At 45.5% G+C, this 23,568-nt stretch overlaps 1 protein-coding gene across 1 annotated transcript in view; it reads left to right on the forward strand.

Annotated features, from left to right (window-relative positions):
* Positions 1-5,182: 5,182 nt before the first annotated feature.
* ITIH2 (inter-alpha-trypsin inhibitor heavy chain 2) overlaps positions 5,183-23,568 on the forward strand; it is a 39,840-nt gene continuing 21,454 nt past the window's right edge. The window contains exons 1-10 of the mRNA XM_054016202.1: positions 5,183-5,370; positions 6,921-6,995; positions 11,662-11,697; positions 13,015-13,187; positions 13,438-13,542; positions 15,701-15,863; positions 17,360-17,467; positions 19,690-19,818; positions 21,451-21,567; positions 22,308-22,476. Of these exons, the coding sequence (XP_053872177.1) occupies positions 5,287-5,370; positions 6,921-6,995; positions 11,662-11,697; positions 13,015-13,187; positions 13,438-13,542; positions 15,701-15,863; positions 17,360-17,467; positions 19,690-19,818; positions 21,451-21,567; positions 22,308-22,476 (1,159 nt within the window). The 5' untranslated portion in view covers positions 5,183-5,286. The remainder of the gene's footprint in view (positions 5,371-6,920; positions 6,996-11,661; positions 11,698-13,014; positions 13,188-13,437; positions 13,543-15,700; positions 15,864-17,359; positions 17,468-19,689; positions 19,819-21,450; positions 21,568-22,307; positions 22,477-23,568) is intronic.

A 23,568-nucleotide genomic window follows, 5' to 3' on the forward strand; every position in this document is an offset into this window, starting at 1 on the left:
AACTTCACCAGGAGCTGTCCATGAGCATTTGCTGATAGAATTTAGCCCCTAGAATGGAGTGCATCTTGCAATCTTACCCAGGGAGTATGAGCAGGGCTGGTATTTAGTAGTGACATGTACAATCTAATTAGCAACCAGGTATATTATGAGATTTTTCTCACCCGTGGAAAGTTTATCTAGCTCTGTTTAATGCATTCAGAGAATCATAAGACTGGAAGGGACCTCCAGAGGTCATCTAGTCCAGTCCCCTGCACTCATGGCAGGACTATGTATTAGATCATCCCTGACGAGTGTTTGTCTAACCTGCTCTTAAAAATCTCCAATGATGGAGATTCTCGTAGTGCCCTAGGCTCTGTTTGCCTGAGCATTTCCAGGCTTTTTTGGAAATTATCTTTGAGCAGTTCATGCCATCTAGTGGTTACATATCGCATGGGTTTGGTATTTCCACATAACAATTAACCTGTGGTGGTTTGGGGGGAATGCCTTATACAGACGGAAAAGTAAAACACAGAAAGGCAGGAAGTCCATTTTTAAAGGAAAATCCTTTAGGCCTCAGTGCTGCACACTGTTCAATGGCGAACTATGCCGAGGGCCTCCCTAAGTTTGCAAAGAAACCGACTGAACAAGCTTACAGGACCAGGGTCTTGTCTACACATAAGAATTATACCATTTTAACTGCCCCGGTATAGTTCAAGCAGCACAGTGCCCCAGGTGTGAATGCAATTATCCCGGTGATTATGCTGGTATCGTTTATTTTCATACAGGAAGGGAAATAAGCTACACTTTTGTACCTCTACAAGCGTGTCCGTTCTAGAGCTTGTGTAGGTATAATTATATTGGTAAGAAATCACACCTCTAGCTGAAATAATTATACCGATACAAAGCTGTGTATAGACCAGGCCTTAGTTTACAAGTTCATGGCATACAAACAGAGAAATTAGATAAAAACATAAAATGCCCTTGCTGGTAGGTTACGATGTAACACTACTTTATGTCTGAGAATTCAGAATAGCACATAAGAACCCCAAAACAGAGAGACAAACTAGACAGTTCTCTAAAGCAGGGAAGTACAACTCTCCCTGCCTTGTTCTAGGCCATCTGGCTGCAGAATGACTGCTGTAGTTGCTTGGCCCAGATCTTATGCTTCCCTACAGAACCCCCTAGCCTGCAAGCAGAATCAGGAAATCCCTTACAAATTAACGTGACAGCTTACAATTCCAAAACAGTTTTCAAATACACAACAGCTAGGGGTTAGAGTTCTGATCTGGCATCTCTGACTGCCTCTCTGTGCAACCGGAGACGGGTCACTTAGGATCACCATTGGCCTGATTTTCTCAGATCATCCATAACTCCAGCCCAAACTGTGGGATGCATGGTGGTCAAAAAGCAGGAAGCTAAGAGTCTTGTCTACACTAGAGCTGTCTGAAAAACAGATTTTTCTGTTCATTGGCAATTTTTAAAAGTAAAAGAAAAAAATTGTTTTAGGCTGAACAAAACATGCTGAACATGTTTCATTTTGATTTTGACCATTTCTAAACAGTTTTTGTATTTTTAAAACTACAATTAAAGGAAATTTTGAAACAAAACTTCGTTTCAAACAGAAAAAGCAAAACATTTTATTCTGCAAAAGTTGAAATGAAACATTTTGATTATTTCGGAGTGTTTTTTTCCTAAACAATTGGGCAAAAGTGACATGAAGTCACAAAATGTTTGTGTTGCCAAATCTGCATTTTTCTCTGAAAAAAAGTTTTGACCAAAACTTTTCCCCCAACTCTTGTTTACACTAGAGTTCCTATTCCCCACTATATAGGAGGCCCTCAACCATGCAGGGTCACATCAACTCACCTTACTGTTTTTTCACTTCTCTTAGGGCTTGTCTACACTACAATATTAGGCTGACTTAATTTAGGTCAATCTGTAGCCACCACAGTCATTCAATTGGCTGTTGGTGTCCACACTACCCTCCTTCTTCCAGTGGTATGTGTCCTCACCAGGAGCACTTGCATGGACTGAAGTGGAGCATTGTGGGTAACTGTCAGCTGAGTGTGGGGCACTGACAGCCACATGGGGCTCACAGCTGGAACCCTCACCTACCCTAGAGTGACGGCCCAATCTGTGAGCCTAGAGGGGTTCAATTTCACAGCAGGGAGCCTACCAGCAGTGAAATGAACATTTTTGTCAGTTTCAAGGCTGTCTCCCCTCAGAGCAGCAGCAATGGGCTCAGAGCAGGAGCTGTGAAACTGATAAGAATGTCCATTTCACAGCTGCTAGGCTCCCTGCTATGAAATTGAGCCTAGCTTGGGGTTCAAAGCTGAGGCTGCCACCCAGGAGTGGGGGCTCCAGCTGTGAGCAGGTGCTGGGTTCAGTTTCACAGCAGGGAGCCTACCAGCAGTGAAATTAACATTCTTGTCAGTTTCACAGCTCCAGCTGTGAGCTCCTCCCCCCTCCCCAAGCAGCAGTGAAACTGACAAGAATGACAGCCAACAGCCAATGTAAGTAACACAGTGTCTACATGGACACTGCATCACCCTAACTAAACCAGCATAAGCATTATGCCTCTTGAGGAGGTGGAATTATTATGTTGGTGTAGAAGTATATTTACTTCGGTGGAAGCAGCATTCTAGCATAGACACTGACATAATTAGGTCGACATGAACTGCCTTATGTCACCCTAACGCTGTAGTGTAAACCAAGCCTTAGTCTTGCAGGGCCAGCACAAAAATTTCAAAATGGGATAGCTCAGTGGTTTGAGCATTGCCCTGTTAAACCCAGGGTTATGAGCTCAATCCTTGAGGGGGCCAGTTAGGGAACTGGGGTAAAAATCTGTCTGCGGATTGGTCCTGCTTTGAGCAGGGGGTTGGACTAGATGACCTCCTGAGGTCCCTTCCAACCCTGCTATCCTATGAACAAAGGTCCTGTTTACAGTAGAGAATTAGGACCATTGCTGCTTTTAGAGGTGTGATTGCAACTGTGCTGTCTGTGTAACCCACACACTAATACTGCACCATTTGATTTTGTTTTTAAGTCCAAGGAAAAGGAGAAAAGCAGTGGGGTGGAGACATGGATTTAGTCAAATCCTCTGTGTCTCTGCACAATGCAGATAGCAAGGCAGGCAACTTAGTTAGAAGAGCCCAGATATTTAGAGGACATGTATGGTAGTTATTGGACATGCTCAGTAGCTGTCTCTGAAGCTCCAGAGAAAGTATCCATTAAGGGCAAGGTTCCACACATTCACAATCTGACAGCTGAGTTGATCAAAGCTCAGGGAGAAAAGGTTCTAAATGTGGAAGTTGAAGACAGCTCTGTGGAGTTAGTGGATGACTGATACAGAAGCACTAGATGTGTTTGTTGTATCCTGATACCTTTACTGAGAAATCATTGTTGAGCCGATCAGAGCGCAATATGTCTGTACCTGTGTCCTCAAGTATAAAAGTGTTGAAACTTTGCACTGAAATATATGTAACAGCAACAAAGCAGGGAAGTCGGTGGAAGGAACACCAACCGGTTCAATGTCCAATCGTTTTGTTTAAGAAGTTATTCAGAAATTTTCCAAATGCTGTCTGTAAACGTTTGAGTATGTATTAAATATGTATTCACTAAGAAGCCAGGTGGGACTTTCTTTCTCAGGCTGGCTGGCAGCTGCTATTCAAACGTACAGTCAGGGTTTTGCAGTCCATAGCGCTGAGGTTTAACTGTGTAATTAAGTACTTTGGGGGTGGGGCGAGGCCTGGAAAGGACAGAACATCTGGCCTGTGCTTCAGCAGAGAGTTGAGCAGAGCTGCAGGTGTGATGGCTATTATTTTGGCAGACCCCAGGGACTGAACTGGGGAGCTCTAGTACAAAAAGCATGAACTAAACAGTCAGTTAAGGCGGCTACAATCAGCGGCGGCTCCAGGCACCAGCACGCCAAGCCCTGCGAAGGCGGCAGACAGGCAGTCTTTGATGGCATCCCTGCGAGAGGTCCGCCGGTCCCGCGGATTCGGTGGCAATTCGGCGGCGGATACGCCGAAGCCGCGGGACCGGCGGACTTCCCGCAGGCAAGCCGCCGAAGGAAGCCTGCCTACCGTGCTTGGGGCGGCAAAAAAGCTAGAGCCGCCCCTGGCTACAATGGCTCATATCCATTGTGGATTGGCATGAACGTGTAACACACCCTCACGTAGGTTACATGGGGAAAAGGGGAGTGTAATCATTATACGTACTGCCCCCACAGCACCCCTTGTGCTCATTACATCTGCACCAGTCCTGCTGTTTCCGGTGCACAGACCACTCACACAGTAAGTTAGGGAAGCACTGCAGGGCCTGGCAGAGTGCTGCACCTCTATCCCACAATGCCCAGCACAGGGCCCTCCAGCAAGCATGTGGTATCTATAATACATGGCTTGCGTTGGCCCTGTTCACGTGTTGGGTTTGTTCCATCCCCTGCCTCAGCCAGATATGTCCTGCACGAGGAACAGTGTTTGCGCATGGAAGGGCGAGGGCTGTACACCCTGAGAATTCTTCACACGCATTTCAGATGCCTCCATTCCTGCTCTTAGACCAAGTGTGGGCCTGGAAGAAAGCAACTCAGGGACTGAGTTTTAAAAGTGTTTAGGCACCTCAAGATGCAGATAGAAGCCTGGGAAATTTTCCAAAGCACCCATGTGCCTAACTCCCATTGATTTTAGGTGCTTCGGAAAATCCCACCAGCTGTTTATCTGCACCTTGAGGTGCCTAAATACCTTTAAAAAGGCCCTAGCCTGGCCCCTTTCCATTTCCAGAGTAGAGTGAAGGGGCATTAGTGAAACTCAGAATCAAGCCCCATGATACCTGCCCTTCACTGTAAAGTGCTTTGGGGATCCTTGTAGAAGTGCAGAGTATTATTCCATCAGTATCTTTGAGAACTGGCTGTTGCCTTGTTTATCGTAAACAGATTTATTCCGAGTCATCTTTGACTTTGATCTTTCCCATTTTTAATCCTCCAAAACCTGCACCTAACAGCAAATTGGTTAAACCCTCCGGGAATCTACAAAGGCAAGACCGGAGCCTATCCGGTGCTGAGCCGTTATCAGGGGTATGGCAGAGTGATGATACTATATTTGCACAACCCTCGCCCATGCCCCCGCAGCTCTGGCTTGCGTTACAGGGCAAATATTTACCCGGGGCCTGAACAAAGTCAGCATTTCAAAATGTTGTTCAAAATACTGCATAACTTCCAGTTTTTTCCTTGAACTTGGCTCAGAGAAGGAGAGATCCTCTATCCAGCGCCTATGTGAGCAGCTCTTGGGAAGTGAAGCAAGCAGGGAGACAATGAAGCAGCTGATTTGCGTCCTGCTTTTATTCCTTGTTTCTGAAATACGAAGCTTTGATCTCGTCATCGACGAAATCCCAGATGTAAGTAATTCCACAGGGGGTCTAATCCTGTTACACTCACTGAAGTCAATATCCAAGTTCCTACTGATGAGCACAGGATCAGGTCCGTTGCTTCTCTTAATGGTTTTGCCTCTACCTCTTAATTTCTTTTTCCTTCTGCTATAATCATGTATCGTCCAGATAACAGCTTCTTGTCTTCCATTCCTAGTATTGCTCTTTAATATGCCTATATTAAATTAGGGGTAGCTATTGGCTAGACCCTGTATGCCTTACTCAAGCAGAATTCCCATTCTTGTCTGCGCTTTGCCTGGCTTGCAGACCCCGATCCTGCAACTGGCTCAGAGTAGCAGCACAGATCCTCTCCAACTTTGGGAGGCTCCGCATGGGCTAAGGTCTTTGCCTGCACAGGTCTGATTGCAGAGTCGGGGCCTTAGAATGTATGCTCCTCCGGAGAGGGAATGTCTTCTATACAGTGTCAGTGCTTGATAATAGACATGTTAGGGACTACAGAATCAGGCCTGTTTTCTATCAGCTGCCTTCTATCACACTCCCATTGATGTTAAAGGATCAGGGCCAATGGCCAGCTCCTTAATACATTTCTAAACAAAGTCATAATTCTAGACCTGAGCTGAACTAAATCTCTGGACCCAAATGCTTTCAGTTTCTGGGGGGAGTTCAGATCCAGGTCTGATGGTTACAGTTTTCACTCAAACTCTATTATTTATTGGTCACATTTGAAACATTACGGGGCAGCAGGCAGGGATGGTCTGCAGCTCTGTGATGTTTAGTGTCCCTCTCCAGGGTTAATAATAATTAGTCGGACGGAGATGTTTTCTCTTTCGTGGTACAATGTTTTTTAATGACACGATGAGATTGATTATCCTGATTGTTCTGTATCAGGTACAAAATACTGGGCCTATTTCCTTCTGGCTTGTGTAAATCTGGAGTAACTCCTTCTAATGTCAAGGAGCCGCATTTTGCTCTCAGTGACACTGGTGTAAAACCAAAATAACGTCACTGGCTTCAATGGCGTTACTCTGGACCCTGATGTAAATGAGGACAGAATCTGTCTCCATCCACACTGGAGATCAGGATTGGGCCCACTGTGTTGTAAATCTGCCTGCTGTACTTTATGGATATTTCAGGCCCTCTGAGCTAGGTCCTTGCTTCAGAAGTAATAGCCGCATGTGGAGGCCAAAAGTGATCATATTAAATAATGGGATAGATGGAGCCTGGAGATGCATCACTGTGGAAGGGGAGTTGCCATTGATCTGTTGCCCTGGGAAGGAACTGTGACGCGCAGAATCATAATTCCTCTCAGCTCCCCACTTGCGCCTAGGGGGACGTGAATTCAAACTAGCACAAAACTGGAGTGATGAATCAAGCCCCGAGATGACAAACTAAAATCTATCCACAACGAATGCTGAAGTTATGGGCAAATGCTATGGATTTGTTTCCTACATCTGTTCTGGTATCTTCAGAGAGTGTGTTGCCAGTTCTGAAACAGAGAGTTCAGAAAGTGAAATCTGCCGTGAGGTGAACGCTTTACTGTTTCCCTGTGTCTCCTTTAGGACCTGGAGAACTTGGTTGACCTGGAGATCGATGGATTTCTGTCAAAGCCCATGACTAGAAATGGCAGGTACCAGGTACAGTAACCATAACATCTAAAAAGGGGGAAGAGAGAGAGAGATGAAAAGAAAAATGTTTTGAAGCAAATGACTGATGTTCTATTCCATTACAAAGGCCATAATTCTGCAATCAGGTGTACTCGGGTGGATCCATGCATGCATGAGCCCGTTGGGTGCTGCTTGGGCAAGAACTCTTTGTACAGTGCTTGGCACAAGGGGGCCATGACCTGATTGGAGTCCCCGGGTGCAACTGCAGTACAACTAATTAATCAGAACACTACACACGTTTAACGTCATGCATGTGAAAAGTTCCTTTGAGTTCAAAGGAGCTCCATGCAGAGGAGGGGTGTGCCCAGGTGAATCTAATTGCAGAATTAGCACCAAAATGTCCAGGAAAACCTAGGGCTCAAGAGACTGGTAATGTAGCATGGTCTCTTCCAGCCCTGCTGATTGACTACTGGTTCCTGGTTAGGTCAATGGGAAACCAATCACAGGGGATCACTGTTCAGTGCTGTATGTAAAAAGTAGTTGGCGGATCAGTAGGACTTGTCAAAAAAGTTTCGTTTCTTTCCTTTCCTTTCCTTTTTTTTTTTTTTGGTGACTATACTGCTGATCATTTCATTCCGTCAGTTATTGAAATAGATGGATTTTTTAACTTTTTCTGTGGAATGATTTTTAAATCAAAAGCTTATCAAGAGACTTTTTTTATTTCAAAATGTAAAGTTTTCAAAAAATTCACTTTTGGAGGGGAAAAAAGCCACCTGGTCCCACTCCTGCAAACCCTTACGAATGTGCTAAACTTGGCTACCATGGGTAATCCCATTAACCGCAATCAGATTGCTCCTGGGACCAAAGTTAAGCCTGTGGATAAGCGTTTGCAGGAGTGGGGCCAGGTTTAATGTCATGCATGTGAAAAGTCCCATTGAGTTAAACGGGAATACTCACGGTGTATAAAGCTGAAGTGGATCCGGTTCTGAGGCTCATTTATATTACTGGGTTATCTCCACAGTGCTGCAGTGCAGACTACAGGGCTGCATATTGGAGCGCACACGAATGCATTGCGCGCCAACTGCGCCACGTAGACCCTGTTGGTGTGAACGAAAAGGAACTTAGTTTGCGCTGATGTGGTCCCATTTCCCTATGTTAAGGTGTAGTGGGTACCTTTTAGTGTGTGCCAGCAGGGTGTACATAGGGCAGTTAGCGCGCTCCACAATTCACACCTCCGTAGTCCACACTGCGGTGGTGTGTAGACAAGCCCTAAGGTTCTTTGACACTGCTCCAGGCCTTAAACTGAGGGTAAATTCCCATCTTAAGATCCCTTCACATCGCCAGAGTGGTATAAAGGGGTTTTAGTGTAAATGAGAATCAGGCCAATGCACACTTGCAGGATCAGGAGCCAAGTGACACGGGCCTGGTCTGCACACAGGTTTTTACCAGTATAACTATGTCAATTAGGGGTGTGGGTTTTTTTAACCGATACAGCTATACCTGCACAATCCAGCGTATGGATGCTGTTGTACCAGCATAAAGGAGCCTGATACCAGTCTAGCTTATTTCCCTTCCTCTAAGAAAAAAGGCGATACCAATATAAACACCTTGATCCTAGTATAACAACATGCACGCTGGGGAAAATGGGTTGTACCACTTCAACTATAACAGTGTAGTTAAAGCGAGATGTCACTTATGGGTAGACTAGGCCTGATAAGATAAGTGAAAATTGGCAAAGGAAATAAACCCCTCAAAACCACAGATAAAATGATCATCAAAAAACACAACAAGTTGCGTTAAAAAAAAACCTGAGCAATGGAAACTGAGAATGATTTCTGTGAAACTTTCCCTTTGATAAAAACATCATTATTTATATTGAATGACAAATTTCAACCAGCTCTAAGGGTGACTCCATTTCCTAACGAGCAAGTTTCCACCTCCCACTCCTCCCCCGTTGTTACAATAGGCCCTTTGTTGGCCATCTCAGCAGTGAGGGCAAAGACTAGCGTGATTCACGGAGACCCGAGTCCCCTTTCTGCACCAGAGATGGTTACACCAGGTCAGCGCTTGAGACACAACAGAGAGGCAGTATGAGGAAGTTCATGCTGCTTCTGTTCTCCATTCCAGCTGCATCTTTCACCAGCAGAAAATTCACTTCAGTAATAAAATTAAATTTCCTTAGAGATCTCAGTCTGATTTATTTTGAGGGGACAGAATTGCTGCCGTCAGATCAACGATCTCTGGGTCCAAAACGGACGGTCTAATAATGTATCTTGAGGTCATCTGGAAGGGGCTTTTATATACTCCCCTATTCTGTCTGTTGTAAGTACTTATTTGTCCCCCTTTCCTGGGGGTACCTGCGCACTTCCCAGTCTTTAATGTATTTAGCCTCACAACACCCTGGTGAGGTAGGGAAGTGTTTTTGTCCTTAGTTTTCAGATGGGGACCCGAGGCACAGAATGGCTTGGTGACTTGTATAGGCTCAGACAAGAAGTCTGTGGTAGAACAGGGATGTGAACCCAGATCTTCCATGTCTTAGATTAGTGCCCTACCCATTGATGCCAAACCTGAGACACTGTCTGATTTTCAAAGGGTAGGCTCAGAACTGTCTAAAAACTCAGGGTCCTTTAACCAAAAATTCATGCCCTACCAATCTCTAGCCACTCTGGAAAACCTTGGCTACGAGCCTTTTGCCGGAACTGGGACTACGGAGCCTTCTTGCTGGCCAGATCCTTGTAACTACAGATGGGCTGAGTACACTGGGTTTTGCTTTTGCAAGACTTCGTTAGCCAGGTTCTGCTTTGCACAACCGAAACCAGGGTTGGTTTGGATCTAGGGTCCGTTTGATCCCAGCTACCAATGGTTGGTGGGGTTAGATAAAAAGTTCTGGTGTTGACCTATCACTATGAGAAACATGAACAAATCAAACATTAGATCCAGTGAACAGCTGAACACCTGGCTCCCGACACAATGAATCCTTGGAGGTGTTCCAAATTCAACCTAGCTCGAAATTTTGCACATGGTCCTTATCTTTAAATGGGATAAATCCGGATCCAGCGACACCAAACTTTGGGAGATTTGAAATCTGGATCTGAATGGGCCCATCTCTATCTCCTCCTAGAATCACAGAAATGTAGGACTGAAAGATAGCCTCAAGAAGTCATCTAGTCCAGCCTCCCAACACTAAGGCATGGTTAAGCGTACCTAAACCCAGGAGCGGCACCAGAGTTTTTGCCGCCCTAGGCGGCAGCGCTCCTCCTCTGAGCATTCAGGGGGTCTGGGGTCTTCAGTGGCAGGGGTCCTTCCACTCCACGTCTTCGGGGCACTTTGGCGGTGGGTATCAGAGTGAGTGAAGGACCTGCCGCCGAATTTCCACCAAAGACCCAAAGCGGAAGGACCCCCCACCACTGAATTTCCGCCGAGGTTGGCAAAATGCCGCCCCCCAAATCCTGCTGCCCTAAGCGACCGCCTAGGGTCGCCTAGTGGAAGCGCCGGCCCTGCCTAAACCTAAATCATAGCATTTCCAAATACAAACTTGGGCCATGTTTATGCTCAGTGAAATGGTGAGCCACCCAACCTATAACACTTTATAGGATCTCTTTATGAGGTATCTCACCTCACCTATACACCCCGATTTACCTGCATTGCACATAATCCTGCAGTTACCCATGCATAAGTTAACTTAGTTCAAATTTACTGACCTAAATTGATACCAAACTTTAGGAAATGAACTACCCATCATTATAAGCTTCTTCTATGGTTTTTGCTGTCTACCTCAATTTGGGTCTTTGTCACATTTAAGGAGCCAGTATCACTCATATGGATTTAATTTTTTAGAGGGTCAAGAGCTGGCCAGAAGATGTCGCTACTGCTTGACTTAAATCCCAAACAGGGATATTCATATGGCAGTAAAAAATAGCTCATTAATTACTATTTTTAAGCCCTTGTAAGGCTTAAATAGTAGTGTCGGTCAGAACGATTTTTTCTGCAGAATTTAATTGATGAAAACAGCAACAAAAACATCAATTTTGTTTAACTTTTTCATGGAAAATTTCAACTTTTCATAGAAAAAATATGAAACCTGAAACATTTTGGCAGAAAACCTCAAGTTTCCTGTTTTTTTTTTCTTTCCTGAAAAAAATTTTGGTTTGGGGCAAAAGATTTGGTTTTTGGTCAGAAGGTTTTGTACAAAAACTCAACATTTTCTGCAGAAAGCAGACCCTTTTCACACACACACACACACACACACACACACACACACACACACACACACAATCATTTTGTCTGAATCCCAAATTTCCATCAGAAAACCATTTCAATGGACATTTTTCAACCAGCCCTACTTTTGTTTTTGCAAGTCCCTCGGTGTCAGAGCCAGATTGTCAGTGATGTCCAGTTGGACTTATGTTTCATTTAGGCTCAGATACTCAAAGGCACTTGAAATCAATGGGAGTTAAGCACCTTTTGAGGATCTGGACCTCAGGGACTTTTGAAAATCCACCCCTTAAGTGCAAGGAATAAAGCAAAGAGAAGGACACTACAAACTAAATCCAGTGACTCTCATTGATTCTGATCATCTTGTGAAACAATATATGGGCAATATGCTGTTTGACCTCTTCAATAGCTAATTCATGACCACTAGACTTGTAATTCTCAGGCTTGCTGAAGTCTCATTCTCTATTTCTTTTCTTCCCAGAGAAGCACATTAAACGATGAGGACTCTGGAGAGTTGGTGAGTTTTCTTCTGGGAAAAAGAATGATGGCAAAATGATTTTCCAGTTAACCATTATCTGGAAATCAATCCTGCTGTTTGTTCAATGCCTTGCTTGTATCACTGATCGGGTATTAACCTGTTTTCTTCAAACAGCTGACTGCTTGTGCAATGCTGTTCGGGGGATTGGTACAAGATTTCGTGGTGATATATATTGTACTGATGTAGGAATAAGCACAAAAATGAACAGAAAACATGCTCTCCCTTCCTCCAAAAGGCAATATTTTTATGAACCTCATGGCAAATCATGTTGTTTTCTCAATGAACTGCCATGGTAGATCTTACATCTGACCTGGTCTCCCAAGTTGCCTCCTCCCTCTCTTATTTAAGTCTTTCTTTGAAACACACTTTTTCCAGAAGGCCTATAAATCCCAATCCTCCCTACATGTAGTGTTAGTGAAATACACCAGGGGGTTGTCCTCACACAGAGCTGAATTGTTTTACATTAAAGGAGTGATTCTAAACCAGTTCAGTTAAACCAGAGCAAAAGGCTGCAAGGCTCTTAGTCCTGTTTCCAGGCTTATTTTGGTTTGATTAGGAACAGGCTAAAGCTGAGGTGAACTGACCTAAGAGTCTCCACGCGGGTTTGCACCAGTTTAACTAAACCCGGTTTAGTGTGTAGACAAAGGGCAGGTCTACACTTACTTCCTGGTTCGGTGGCAAGCAATCGATCTTCTGGGATTGATTTATCGTGTCTTGTCTAGACATGATAAATCAATCCCGGATCGATCCCGGAAGTGCTCGCTTTCGACGCCGGTACTCCAGCTCGGCAAGAGGAGTACGCGGCATCGACGGGGGAGCCTGCCTGCCACGTCTGGACCCGCGGTAAGTTCGGACTAAGGTACTTTGAATTCAGCTACATTATTAACGTAGCTGAATTTGCGTACCTTAGTTCGAAGTGGGGGGTTAGTGTGGACCAGGCCAAAGCCATAGACACAACAATCACTAGCTGGGATTGAACCTGGGACCTACTGCACCAGAAATTCAGCCGTCTCCCTCTTAAGCAAAAGAACTTTAGATACTAGAAAGTAGCAAACCGTCATGCAATATGAGCTCATGTACTAGGCTAGTATATTACAGTACTCTCTTGTTAGACGACCTCGTCCCAAACGTCTGAGATCTACAGGAGATGAAGATCCATTGAGGGAGCCATTTTGTAATGAACTGTAGCTAAATACAAACACTGTGATTGTCAGCATGGATTGAGCCATCTCTCCATGCAAAACGTAGCTGGTGTATCTTTATCCCGAATTTTCAAAGTTCTCGTCTCCATTGCAGGTGGCTGGTGATGACAAGATAAGTATTTATAGCTACAGAGTTCAGTCCACCATAACGTCTCGTTTGGTCGACACCATGATCCAAAGCAAAGTGGAAAATAAAGCTAAGCATGCCCAAAATTTGGTGTTTGATGTGCAGATTCCCAAAGGAGCCTTCATTCACAACTTTACTATGTAAGTAGTGGGCAACTGTATCTATTGCGTGTGATAATTTCAATAATCAAATAAGAAGGTGGCAGAAGGATAAGAGGGAAAGTGTCCATAACTTCTATTGTATATAAAATAATACTTTTCCAAGATTTTTTTTTTAAAGTAAAAGTTTCCACTGGATTAGGAACAGGTTTGATTCAACTTGATTTCTCCTTAAAATAAAGAAACTCCACAATAGTCTCTGTGCTGATCTGTCTGTGTTTTTCTCTCTTAGGAACATAAATGGCATAACGTTTACTAGTTCAATTAGAGAAAAATCTGCAGCCAGACAACAATATGCTCAGGCCAGGGCCAAAGGCAAAGCTGCTGGAATAGTAAGGTACAAAGATTTTTCCTCTTTATTATGCTACTGTACTTCCTTTTCCTTTTATTAGAATCTTTAACTCCCAGACTCTGAGACTGGTCTGTGTCCTGACAACAAAATAGGATCTCTGGTGGAAATCCCATGAACATGAGTACAGTGTCTTTATTTAGGCCCTGATCCAGCAAAAGACTTAAGCACATGCTTAACTTTAAGCCCATGAATAGTCTCGTTGAAGTCAGAACTTAAGTGTTTTGCCAGATCAGGGCCTATATATTAAGCAGGGGTGGCTCCAGGCACCAGCGCAGCAAGCGAGTGCCTGGGGCGGCAAGTCGTGGGGGGCAGCCTGCCGGTCGCTGTGAGGGCGGCAGGCAGGCAGCTTTCGGCGGCGCGCCTGCAGGAGGTCCGCCGGTCCCGCGGCTTTCGCGGCAATTCGGCAGTGGAGACGCCGATGGCATGGCACCGGCGGACCTCCTGCAGGCATGCCGCCGAATCGGCATGACCAGCGGATCGCCCGCAGGCGCACCGCCGAAAGCAGCCTGCCTGCCATGCTTGGGGTGGCAAAAAACGTAGAGTTTCAGAGTAACAGCCGTGTTAGTCTGTATCCGCAAAAAGAAGAACAGGAGTACTTGTGGCACCTTAGAGACTAACAAATTTATTAGAGCATAAGCTTTCGTGGACTACAGCCCACTTCTTCCACGAAAGCTTATGCTCTAATAAATTTGTTAGTCTCTAAGGTGCCACAAGTACTCCTGTTCTTCTTTTTGCAAAAAACGTAGAGCCGCCCCTATAATTAATTATTATAATTAATTATTTTATGAAGTGCTTACCACAAACGGCTAAGACACTACAAATAAAGGGTCAGCATGATGCCTATGCACCACTTAAATCCCATTTATGTTCTATTTTGAGATTTACATGGGACTTAATCAGAACTTATACTGGCTCTCTGCACAAGGGTGAACTTCACCATCATGTGACAAGCCCAAGCTTAGTAGCAGAATCAGTAGTGGAACCCAGGAGTCCTGATTCACACTTCTATTCCAACCACTACTTTAAATTTGTTTTTGTTTTCTTTTAAACAGAAACCAGTAATCTGCAAATGTTAGAGGTGGATTCAAAGAGCAAAATTCAAATCTAGATCCTGGTCTGGATTTGGAACTTCTTAGAATTCTGGGTGGAAGTTGAGATCTGGGTTTTGATTTTGACTGTGGTATAGAGTGGAGCCATCTGCAAACTTTGGGTGCTGAGCTGAGCCTGGTACCAAACATTCCAAAGCAGAGCTGGATGAAAGCTTTCTGATGGAACCTTTTTCCATCCAAAAATGCCGTTTTGTCAAAATCGATACTTTCTGTGGGCCTGTCAAATTCCAACAGATTTTCTTTTGGAAAAAAAATTGAAACAAAGCTCTTGGATAAAGCCGAAATGTTCCTTATTAAAATTTAACAATTTGATTTTTTGTTTTGAAACGACTTTTCACCTTGACTGTTATATTATCATTTTTAATAATAGAAAAACAAAAAGTTGAGATCAGAATAATATATTTTAATTGACTTGAAATTAAATTATTCTGGACATTTCATTGGGTAGGAAGTTTTGGAATTTGCTGCGGAACAGAGAATCCAATTGCTGACCAGCTCCAGTCCATTGCTTTGAATCTCCGATTTGGTTTATCATAGAAAGGTAGGCCTGGAAGGGACTTAGAGAAGTCATGCCCCCATGCTAGAATTGCCAATCCTCCAGGATTGTCCTGGAGTCTCCAGGAATGGAAGATTAATCTTTAATTTAAGATCATGTCATGTGATGAAACCTCCAGGAATACGTCCAACCCAAATTGGTAACCCTACCCCATGCTAAAGGAGGACCAAATATACCTAGACCATCCCTGACAGGTGTTTATGCTCATCTATAGCAAAAACAATAGTTCAGTTGTCCAGAGCTCACCTTGTGTTTCCACCCTCAAATTGACAAAGCCTCATTGAGTTGATATGTAAGTGTGGTTCCCTTTTATAGGCCAAATTTAAAGGCAAATTAGCTATTAAATCTCCCTGTATTTTATTAACTCAGGCCTTTAGCAAAAAGCAGGTGTTATTCTTGAAGTGGGTACTGGATGAGTTTTCATATTCGGGTGCTTGCCGCACAGAGATACAGCTTTGTGTTTTGACAACACCTCCAGGAGCAATGCCCTTGACATGGAAAACTTCAAAGCTGAACTGAACGTGCCCGGAGGAATGAAGGTCCAGTTTGAAATTCATTACCAAGAAGTGATCCGGAGAAAATTGGGATCGTACGAGTATGTTATCCCTCTGCAGCCTGGAAGACTAGCAAAGCACCTAGAGGTACAGGAGAGTCAAGGACTACAATGTTCTGTGTTGCTTCTCACCCAGATCACTGCAAGTGGCACGTAGTTGGCTGGTTCTCGCAGAAAATATGAGCATGTGTGACAGTTCATGCGATGAGCTCTACTGCACACTTATATACAACTTCAGGGCTCTTCTCCCTCATGAGTCATCCCACTGAAGTCTATAGGGGTGACTCATGTGAGTAAGTGAGGCAGGATTTGCCCCTAATTTGTATAACACCTTTCAAAATATCCCCATCCCTAATTCCAGAGTGAAGTAGCCTACAAAAGCAGACAGGATTTTTACATGAGAAAACTTTTCATTGACTTCACTGGACTTTGGTTCAGGCCCTAAGCGAATGTTCACCGCTCATGCTCCCGTGTTGCAGAGTATGGGCTGCTTCGTGCTGATTAAGGGCCTGGACTTGTTCCCACCAATTGCTACCTTGAATCCTGTTTTCCCTGCTGGAGAGTTGACTCGCTGCCTGATCTCCCATCCAGTAGCAGCACCGAGGAGGGCTCCACCGATATTCTAGCTCCAGGTTGGGACTAGAGGGGAAAGCAATTCCCTTCCCAGTTTCCCCACACACCCTACAGGAGGGAAAAGCAGCTCACTCTCCAATCTCCCCTTACCTTCGACAGCAGGAACAGACAACGCGTAGGAGCTGGGGAGGCTACTTGCCAGTCAGTCTTCCCTTGGCAATGGGACCAGCCAGGCTGGTGCTATGGGCGGGCAATCGGGGCGCTATCTTCCAGGGGGCACTGTGCCACTCAGGGTTTATTTAGTTTTGCTTTGCTGACTGGCCAGCCTTTGTTCTGCTCAGAGGTGTGAGATGGGTGTGGGGGAGTGTCTTCTGCCCTGGCCAGCAACCCACCTAGGACTGTACCTGGGGATCAGAGAGTGAAACAACACACTGTCCTGTCTGCCCTACCAGCAACTTGGATCCAAGGATGAAAGCGAGGAGGAGGGGGAACAGAAGGGAGCTGCCCCTCTCCCCCCGGCTGTCAGCAGACAAAGCGCTCCCACTCCATTCCCCGCATGGGGTGGGAGATCAGTATTTCCTTGCACCTCCCCTTCTCCTTTGTGGCATTATTATATCCTTGGGGGCAACAGTTTTAGGAAGAAATCACTGGAGACACAGAGAGCTGTAAACCTTGAAGCCGCCATTTATTGCCACACCAGAACTAACCAACAGCCAGCCAAAACTGGCTGGGCTAGCCCCTAATAATCTAACTCAGTTGCCATAGCAACACAAGATTCTATTACCACGACAACCAAATACACAACAGGCGTGAGAGCTCCCCCTGCTGTTTCGATCTGCTCAAACCACTGCCTGGACCCCTGGCAATAGTAACATTGGCTCTGTTCCTGTGGCAGCACCCTGAGGCTGGGTGTTGTCGCATGTGTGTTTTGGGGAGCGCAGAAGTGCTCATGAGACAATGGGGCATTTCTAATGAGGCTCCGTGTTTACTGTCCTCCCCTCTTGCCTGTAGGTGGATGTCCGCATTATTGAGCCTCAGGGACTTCGTTACGTGCATGTTCCTAACTCGCTAGGAGATCACTTTGCGGGAATCACCACCATCACTAAGGGAGAGAAAAAGGTAATGGTCAAAGCAGTAGTTGACACCAAGAAACTGTAGGTGTACAACATTTTCTCCCACAGGGGATAAGATTCTCCCAATACCCACTGGGATCTGGCAAAGTAACACACGCTCACCATACAGAAAGCACTTGGAAAGAGGAGATCTGTCATTCAGAATGCAGACATTTGATGATCGCACCCTACCCCACGTCTGAACAGAGAGACGTGCCAGTTAGTCAGTGAACACCACTAGTAACTTTGCTGTTGCTGTTGATTTTAGATGAAAAGTGTTCATATACTATGGGGATGGCAGCAGTATAAAACAGATAGATCGATAATGAACAACATCTAACCCAGAGCTGATCAATACTTCGCATTAGAAACTCAGAAATAATCAGATGCTGGGTTAGGGCTTGATTACACATGTAGTTATTCTGGAGCAGCTATTCCTGAATAACTAGGTGTGTGGACTCTCTTATTCCAGAATAAGAGTGCCTTTTTCCCAATCAGCTTCAAGATGGAAGTGAATTAAACTAAAACCAGAAAAAGGCACTCTTACTCTGTAATAAGAGTGTGCACACATGGAGTTTTTCCAGAATAGCTATTCTGCTTTACATTCACACCATACCTTATTCCAGAATAACCTTCACATGTAGACAAGCCATGTTCTTCAGGGCTAGTTGGTTCAATGATTTGATGCCCTAGACTTTGACCTCTTGAGAATCAGTAGACGTCTGTGGACATACTTTATGTTCTCATCACAAAACACCGGACAATTTGGTATAACTGGCTTTATCCTCTGACGAGTGCTCCAATTCTGTGTTGATGGGATCAGTATTTAAACATATATACATGGATTGATAGAAAAGAGGCCCAGGTCTAGAGTAAAATAACAGACTATGGTGTTTTGGCAGGTCTGTGTGTTGGGTGGGGGGAACTTGCTGAGCTGCTACTCACACTATGTTTGGCCTTACGCAGATATCTGGTCTGGCCTTTAGATACCAAGATGATGGATGACTTTTAAATAAATAAAATAGACTCTACTACTACAGTCCCTCATATTCATGAGGGTCAAATATACACACAAATACAGTCTATAACTAAGGTTATACTATCAGAGGGGTAGCCGTGTTAGTCTGACTCTGTAAAAAGCAACAGAGGGTCCTGTGGCACCTTTAAGACTAACAGAAGTATTGGGAGCATAAGCTTTCGTGGGTAAGAAGTCAGCCCCCTGATATCAATGCACAGCTTCACATCTTGTTTATCCACAAACCCACTTAGCCAAAGGTTTGGGCTGAGGCACACAGGGTTGTAATTGGAGCAAACTGAATAGCATGAAAATGTATTTGCAAACACTTTGGCAAAACCCAGCCCACAATTTGATTCGGCGATGTTCATGCTCTCAACTGTTCATGTCAATGATCGGGTTCTGTGGCTATTTTTGGAGCTTTTATCTCTGCTAATACTACTAATAATAATAATAATAGATAATCCCAAGGGATCCCACTCATGGACCAGGGCACAGAACAAAGAGATGGTCCCTGCCTCAAAGAGCGTACAATCTAAATATAGTCATGGGCAAACATGGATAGTTCTGAGTTAACATGATGTTCACTATTGACTATGTGTCATTTGTTATTTTCCACTTTTAAAAAGTTGAATTAATCCAATCAGGAAAGAGAAACAATACCATGTGACAAAGGCAACAAATCACGGATATCTAATTACTAATATTCATAGCCCTCAATTTATAGGAAATCTATAGGTTGTCATTTGTTCAGACTAGCAATTACAAATAACAGATTCATGGAAATCATTATCATGGAAATCATGGATATCATGAAAATCATGGATGTCATGCAAATATTTTTTTTTCCTTGCAAACAGGAGCTAAAAAAGAGCTAAAATCATCCAGTGAATTGCTTATGACAAACAATTTGTCCAGCTCTGTCTGTAATACAGGGCTATGACTCTGTGTGTTTGCACACAGAGCTGCTATCAGTGAAGAAACTGAGCGAAGAAAACCAAAGAGCAATCTTTGCTTTGAAGCAACTAAAATCCCTCTCCATTTTACTCAAAAAATTACAAAGGTGCTCAATGAAATTGTGTGTCCCCTGGATACAAAAGCCTAGTCCATTGCTTCTTGCAGGACTCATTCCTAATCTCTCGAAATGATACCATTGTCGTGGGATGTGTGGTTGACTTTGTAATGGAGTCCCCTTGTTCACATCTCACCTCTAGGCCCACGTGTCCTTCAAACCAACGGTGGCTCAGCAACGAAAATGCCCCACCTGTTCTACCACGGCAGTAGATGGGAATTTTGTGGTGACGTATGATGTGCACCGAGAAACCAAAGCTGGAGAACTGGAAGTAAGTTTATTCTGTTACCATATGTTGCTCTCGTACAGTAACTCCTCATTTAACGTTGTAGTTATGGTCCTGAAAAATGCAACTTTAAGTGAAACGATGTTAAATTAATCCAATTTTCCTATAAGATTTAATATAAATGCGGGGGGTTAGGTTCCAAGGAAATTTTTGGGGGGCAGACAAAAGGCATTGTATACTGTACAGTACTGTGGTGGGGAGGTGCCCCTGGCTTACCCCACACAGGCACAGCCTGCTGCAGACAATGATGCAGACAAGGACGCTAGGAAGCACCTTGCACAGCAGCAGTGGCAGCTTCCCCCCAGAAGAACAGGCACTGACTTTGCCAGGGGATGCTCCAGGCCCGCCTCTTCCTGTCCCCGCTCCACTCCAGGCCCGCCTCTTCCCACCCCCACTCCACCTCCTCCCCGGCCGCATCCCCGCTCCTCCCCCTCCCTCCTAGCACTTTCACTTAGGACTTTCTGGGAGGGAGGGGGATGAGCAGAGATGCACTTCCCCACTCCTCCCCCTCCCTCCCAGAAAGTCCTAAGCGCCGCCAAACAGCTGCGTGGTGGCGGGGGAAGCACTGGGAGGGAGTGGGAGGCAGAGAAGAGGAACTTGGGCAATGCTCCCTTGTAAAGTCACTGCTCTTCCACAGAGTCCTACAAGCAGTGGACAGAGCAGGCAGCCAGACGATGGTATAAGGGAGCATTGCACAACTTTAAACGAACATGTTCCCTAATGGAGCAGCGATGTAACTTCGAAACAACGTTAAGCAGGAGGATGTTCAGTGAGGAGTTACTGTACATAATGCTGAGTCTAGGGGGGACGTAGGTGGGCCCTGAATGTCAAGAGCTTTAATTTAGACAGTAGTGAGACGTAAGGGGGCCATAAGACAAGTAAAGTAGCCCCTAAAAGCCAGAAGGGGACCCAGCCCCACCCCCCAAGCCTGACTATAATTCAAGTACTGGCCTTACCCAAAATGGAACATCAGAAATAGTTGCCACAGCAGAGCAGACTATCCATGATCCCCATCTCGGGTGCTCTTTCTGCATTCCATTAGGGTGGGAACAAAGCACAGCATGGCTGAACAACAGAAGTAATCAAGAATCCTGCATCCAATTGAAGTAGCAGGGGGATTTTAAGCAGGCAGAATACAGTTACCTAAACAACAAGTGGACAGGACCAGCTTCCTGTCTTGTCCAAAAGCCAGTGTCTCTTGCATCACAGTGTTCCCCACCGTACTGGGCACTGATTAACCGACTCCAAAGGAACAGGGTCAGAAGTTGTGAGAAGGCAAACTGGCACTTCATTAGCATCATGTTGGCGTGGAGTAGGGTTGCAGGATTGAGCTCTTTTACACCATCTCATGCACCCCCCATGCCAGTGAAGGGGTGTTCCCAAAACAAGTGAGTCCTTAGAGCCAATTTCTGCTCTCCCTTAAAGCCAGTGGAGCTCAGATACTGCATTATGGTGATGAGTGAAATACAAATGCAGCGCTAGCGACCGATATAACCGTGTGTATGTGAAAGCAGAATGTGGCCTGTAAAGAGAGCTGAAACCTTTCACTCCATTTACTGTCTTGTGCCATGTGGGAGCTTTACAGGAACTCTGATTACCATCGTTTGTATTTTGCAGATTTTTAATGGCTATTTTATTCACTACTTTGCTCCTGACAATCTGGATCCGCTGCCCAAAAACATTTTATTCGTTATCGATGTGAGTGGCTCAATGTGGGGACTGAAAATGAAACAAGTAAGTTCCTGATCTGTGCAGACATAAGGCCATGCCTTCATGTTCTCCCGTATGTTTAGCTATTGCTTACTTGACTGCCGCATACCTAGCTCTTGCCTGAACTGAAAACCACTAGGTTGGATCTTTAGGTCTTTAGTCAAAAGCGTCACTGGGCATTTGCCTGAGTAGAGGACTTCAGGATTTGACCCACCATATTTACTGTCCTTAAAATGTTTTAAGAAAGAAACAAGGTCATTTGAATCATACTGAGTTCTGAAATAGTAGATCTCAAAGCACTTTGCAAAGGAGGGTGATTTTTATAGATAGGGCCATGGAGATACAGAGAGGGGATGTGGACTTGCCCAGCCTCACACTGCAGGCCATGACAGAGCTAGAAATAGAACTCTCGTCTCCTGAGTGTTGTGCCAATACCAACGCAACACAACTTCCAGAGCAAGGTTCTCTCTGCTCCTGGCTTCTCCCTCTCATGATTAGTCTTCAGTGGGGATGGGTTGAGGAGGACAATTTTGGGTTTTGCAGACTCCTTATCTGGATTCTGTCGAGCCAAGTCCCATTTTACCTGGATTTCCACAGTGCAGAGGAAGCAGGCTGAGAGACAGCCTCATAAAAGGTTCCAGTTTGGGCCCATCACTCATGTTGTTGTTCACCTAGTTTCTTACTCATTAGCTAGCATTTATAGGGTGCTTTGAATAATGGAAAGAGCTAAACGTGCCTATTCTTGTGACCCCTTCCTGTCTTAGACGGTTGAGGCGATGAAGACCATATTGGGTGATCTCCGGTCTGATGACCACTTTTCTATTGTTGACTTCAACCACAATGTTCGCACCTGGAGAGATGATTTAGTTGCAGCCACAGCGCCTCAGAAGGAGGATGCTAAGAAGTACATCCAGGAGATCCATCCCAATGGGGGTACGTGCATTTGATAACGAGGTACTCTCGGCACTTAGGTACCATGGGGAGAAATGCCTCAGACAGATAGACAGAGTCCTGTTCACAAAAGGCCAGATTTCCCACTCACGCAGCAAGAGTCACAAGGAAAAGGGACCTAACGAGGGGGGCAGAAGAGCCCCCTGGTCATTCTGTTGGGAAAGGCAGGTGTTCCTTCTGTGGGGCCAGTCCCACAGAGCCCATGTATCAGTAAGAGACGAGGGCAATGGTGCCACCACACTACCTCTCTGTGCCCCCAGCACCTCTGGACTTGGGACCAGATCCTTACAGGTATGTAGGCACCAAGCTCCCTGTCACAGGGTTCACTCATTGTGAGCGGCACCTCCTGCTGGCCATCCTGGGAATTAGCTCTGCTCGCTTGCACTCTCCCTCCGGTGGTATCTTCTCTCATCTTGTTTTGCTTTGCAGCCCTGCTCTCAGCCTCAGGAACCGCAGCTAGGCCCTCCAGCCAGGTCACTAAGGTCCTCCTGTTCTGGGGAAATCAAAGTCTTTCCAAACTGGCTGCTTCCAAACTGGTGTCTCTAATGCCCTCATCACTTCCCAGTGGCTAGAAGGGGAACCCAGGCCCACCCTGTACACTGGGTTCCAGCCCAGGCATAGGCGCCGACTCCATGGGTGCTCCGGCGCTGGAGCACCCACGGGAAAAAATTTGTGGGTGCTCTGCACCCACTGGCAGCCAAGCTCCCCGCCTCCCCACCTCAGCTCTCCTCCACCTCTGCCTCTTCCCCTGAGTGCGCCGCATCCCCACTTTGCCTTCCAGCACTTGCCACTGCAAAACAGCTGTTTTGCGGCATAACAAGCTGTGGAATGGAGGGGGGAGGAGCGGGAACACGGCGCACTCATGGGAGGCAGTGGGGAAGAGGCGAGGCCTGGCCGGGGATTTGGGGAAGGAGTCCAATGGGACGGGGAGGGGCAGAGACTTTGGGGAAGGGGTTGGAATGGGGGTGGGACAGGGGCGGGAGGAGGCGGGGCAGGGGTGAAGTCTAGGCGGGGCTGGAGGGTTGAGCACCCACCGGCCCCAGGAGAAATTGGCGCCTATGAGCCCAGGGACCA

The sequence above is a fragment of the Malaclemys terrapin genome, chromosome 1 (genome assembly GCF_027887155.1).
Source record: "Malaclemys terrapin pileata isolate rMalTer1 chromosome 1, rMalTer1.hap1, whole genome shotgun sequence".
Lineage (NCBI taxonomy): Eukaryota > Metazoa > Chordata > Testudines > Emydidae > Malaclemys > Malaclemys terrapin.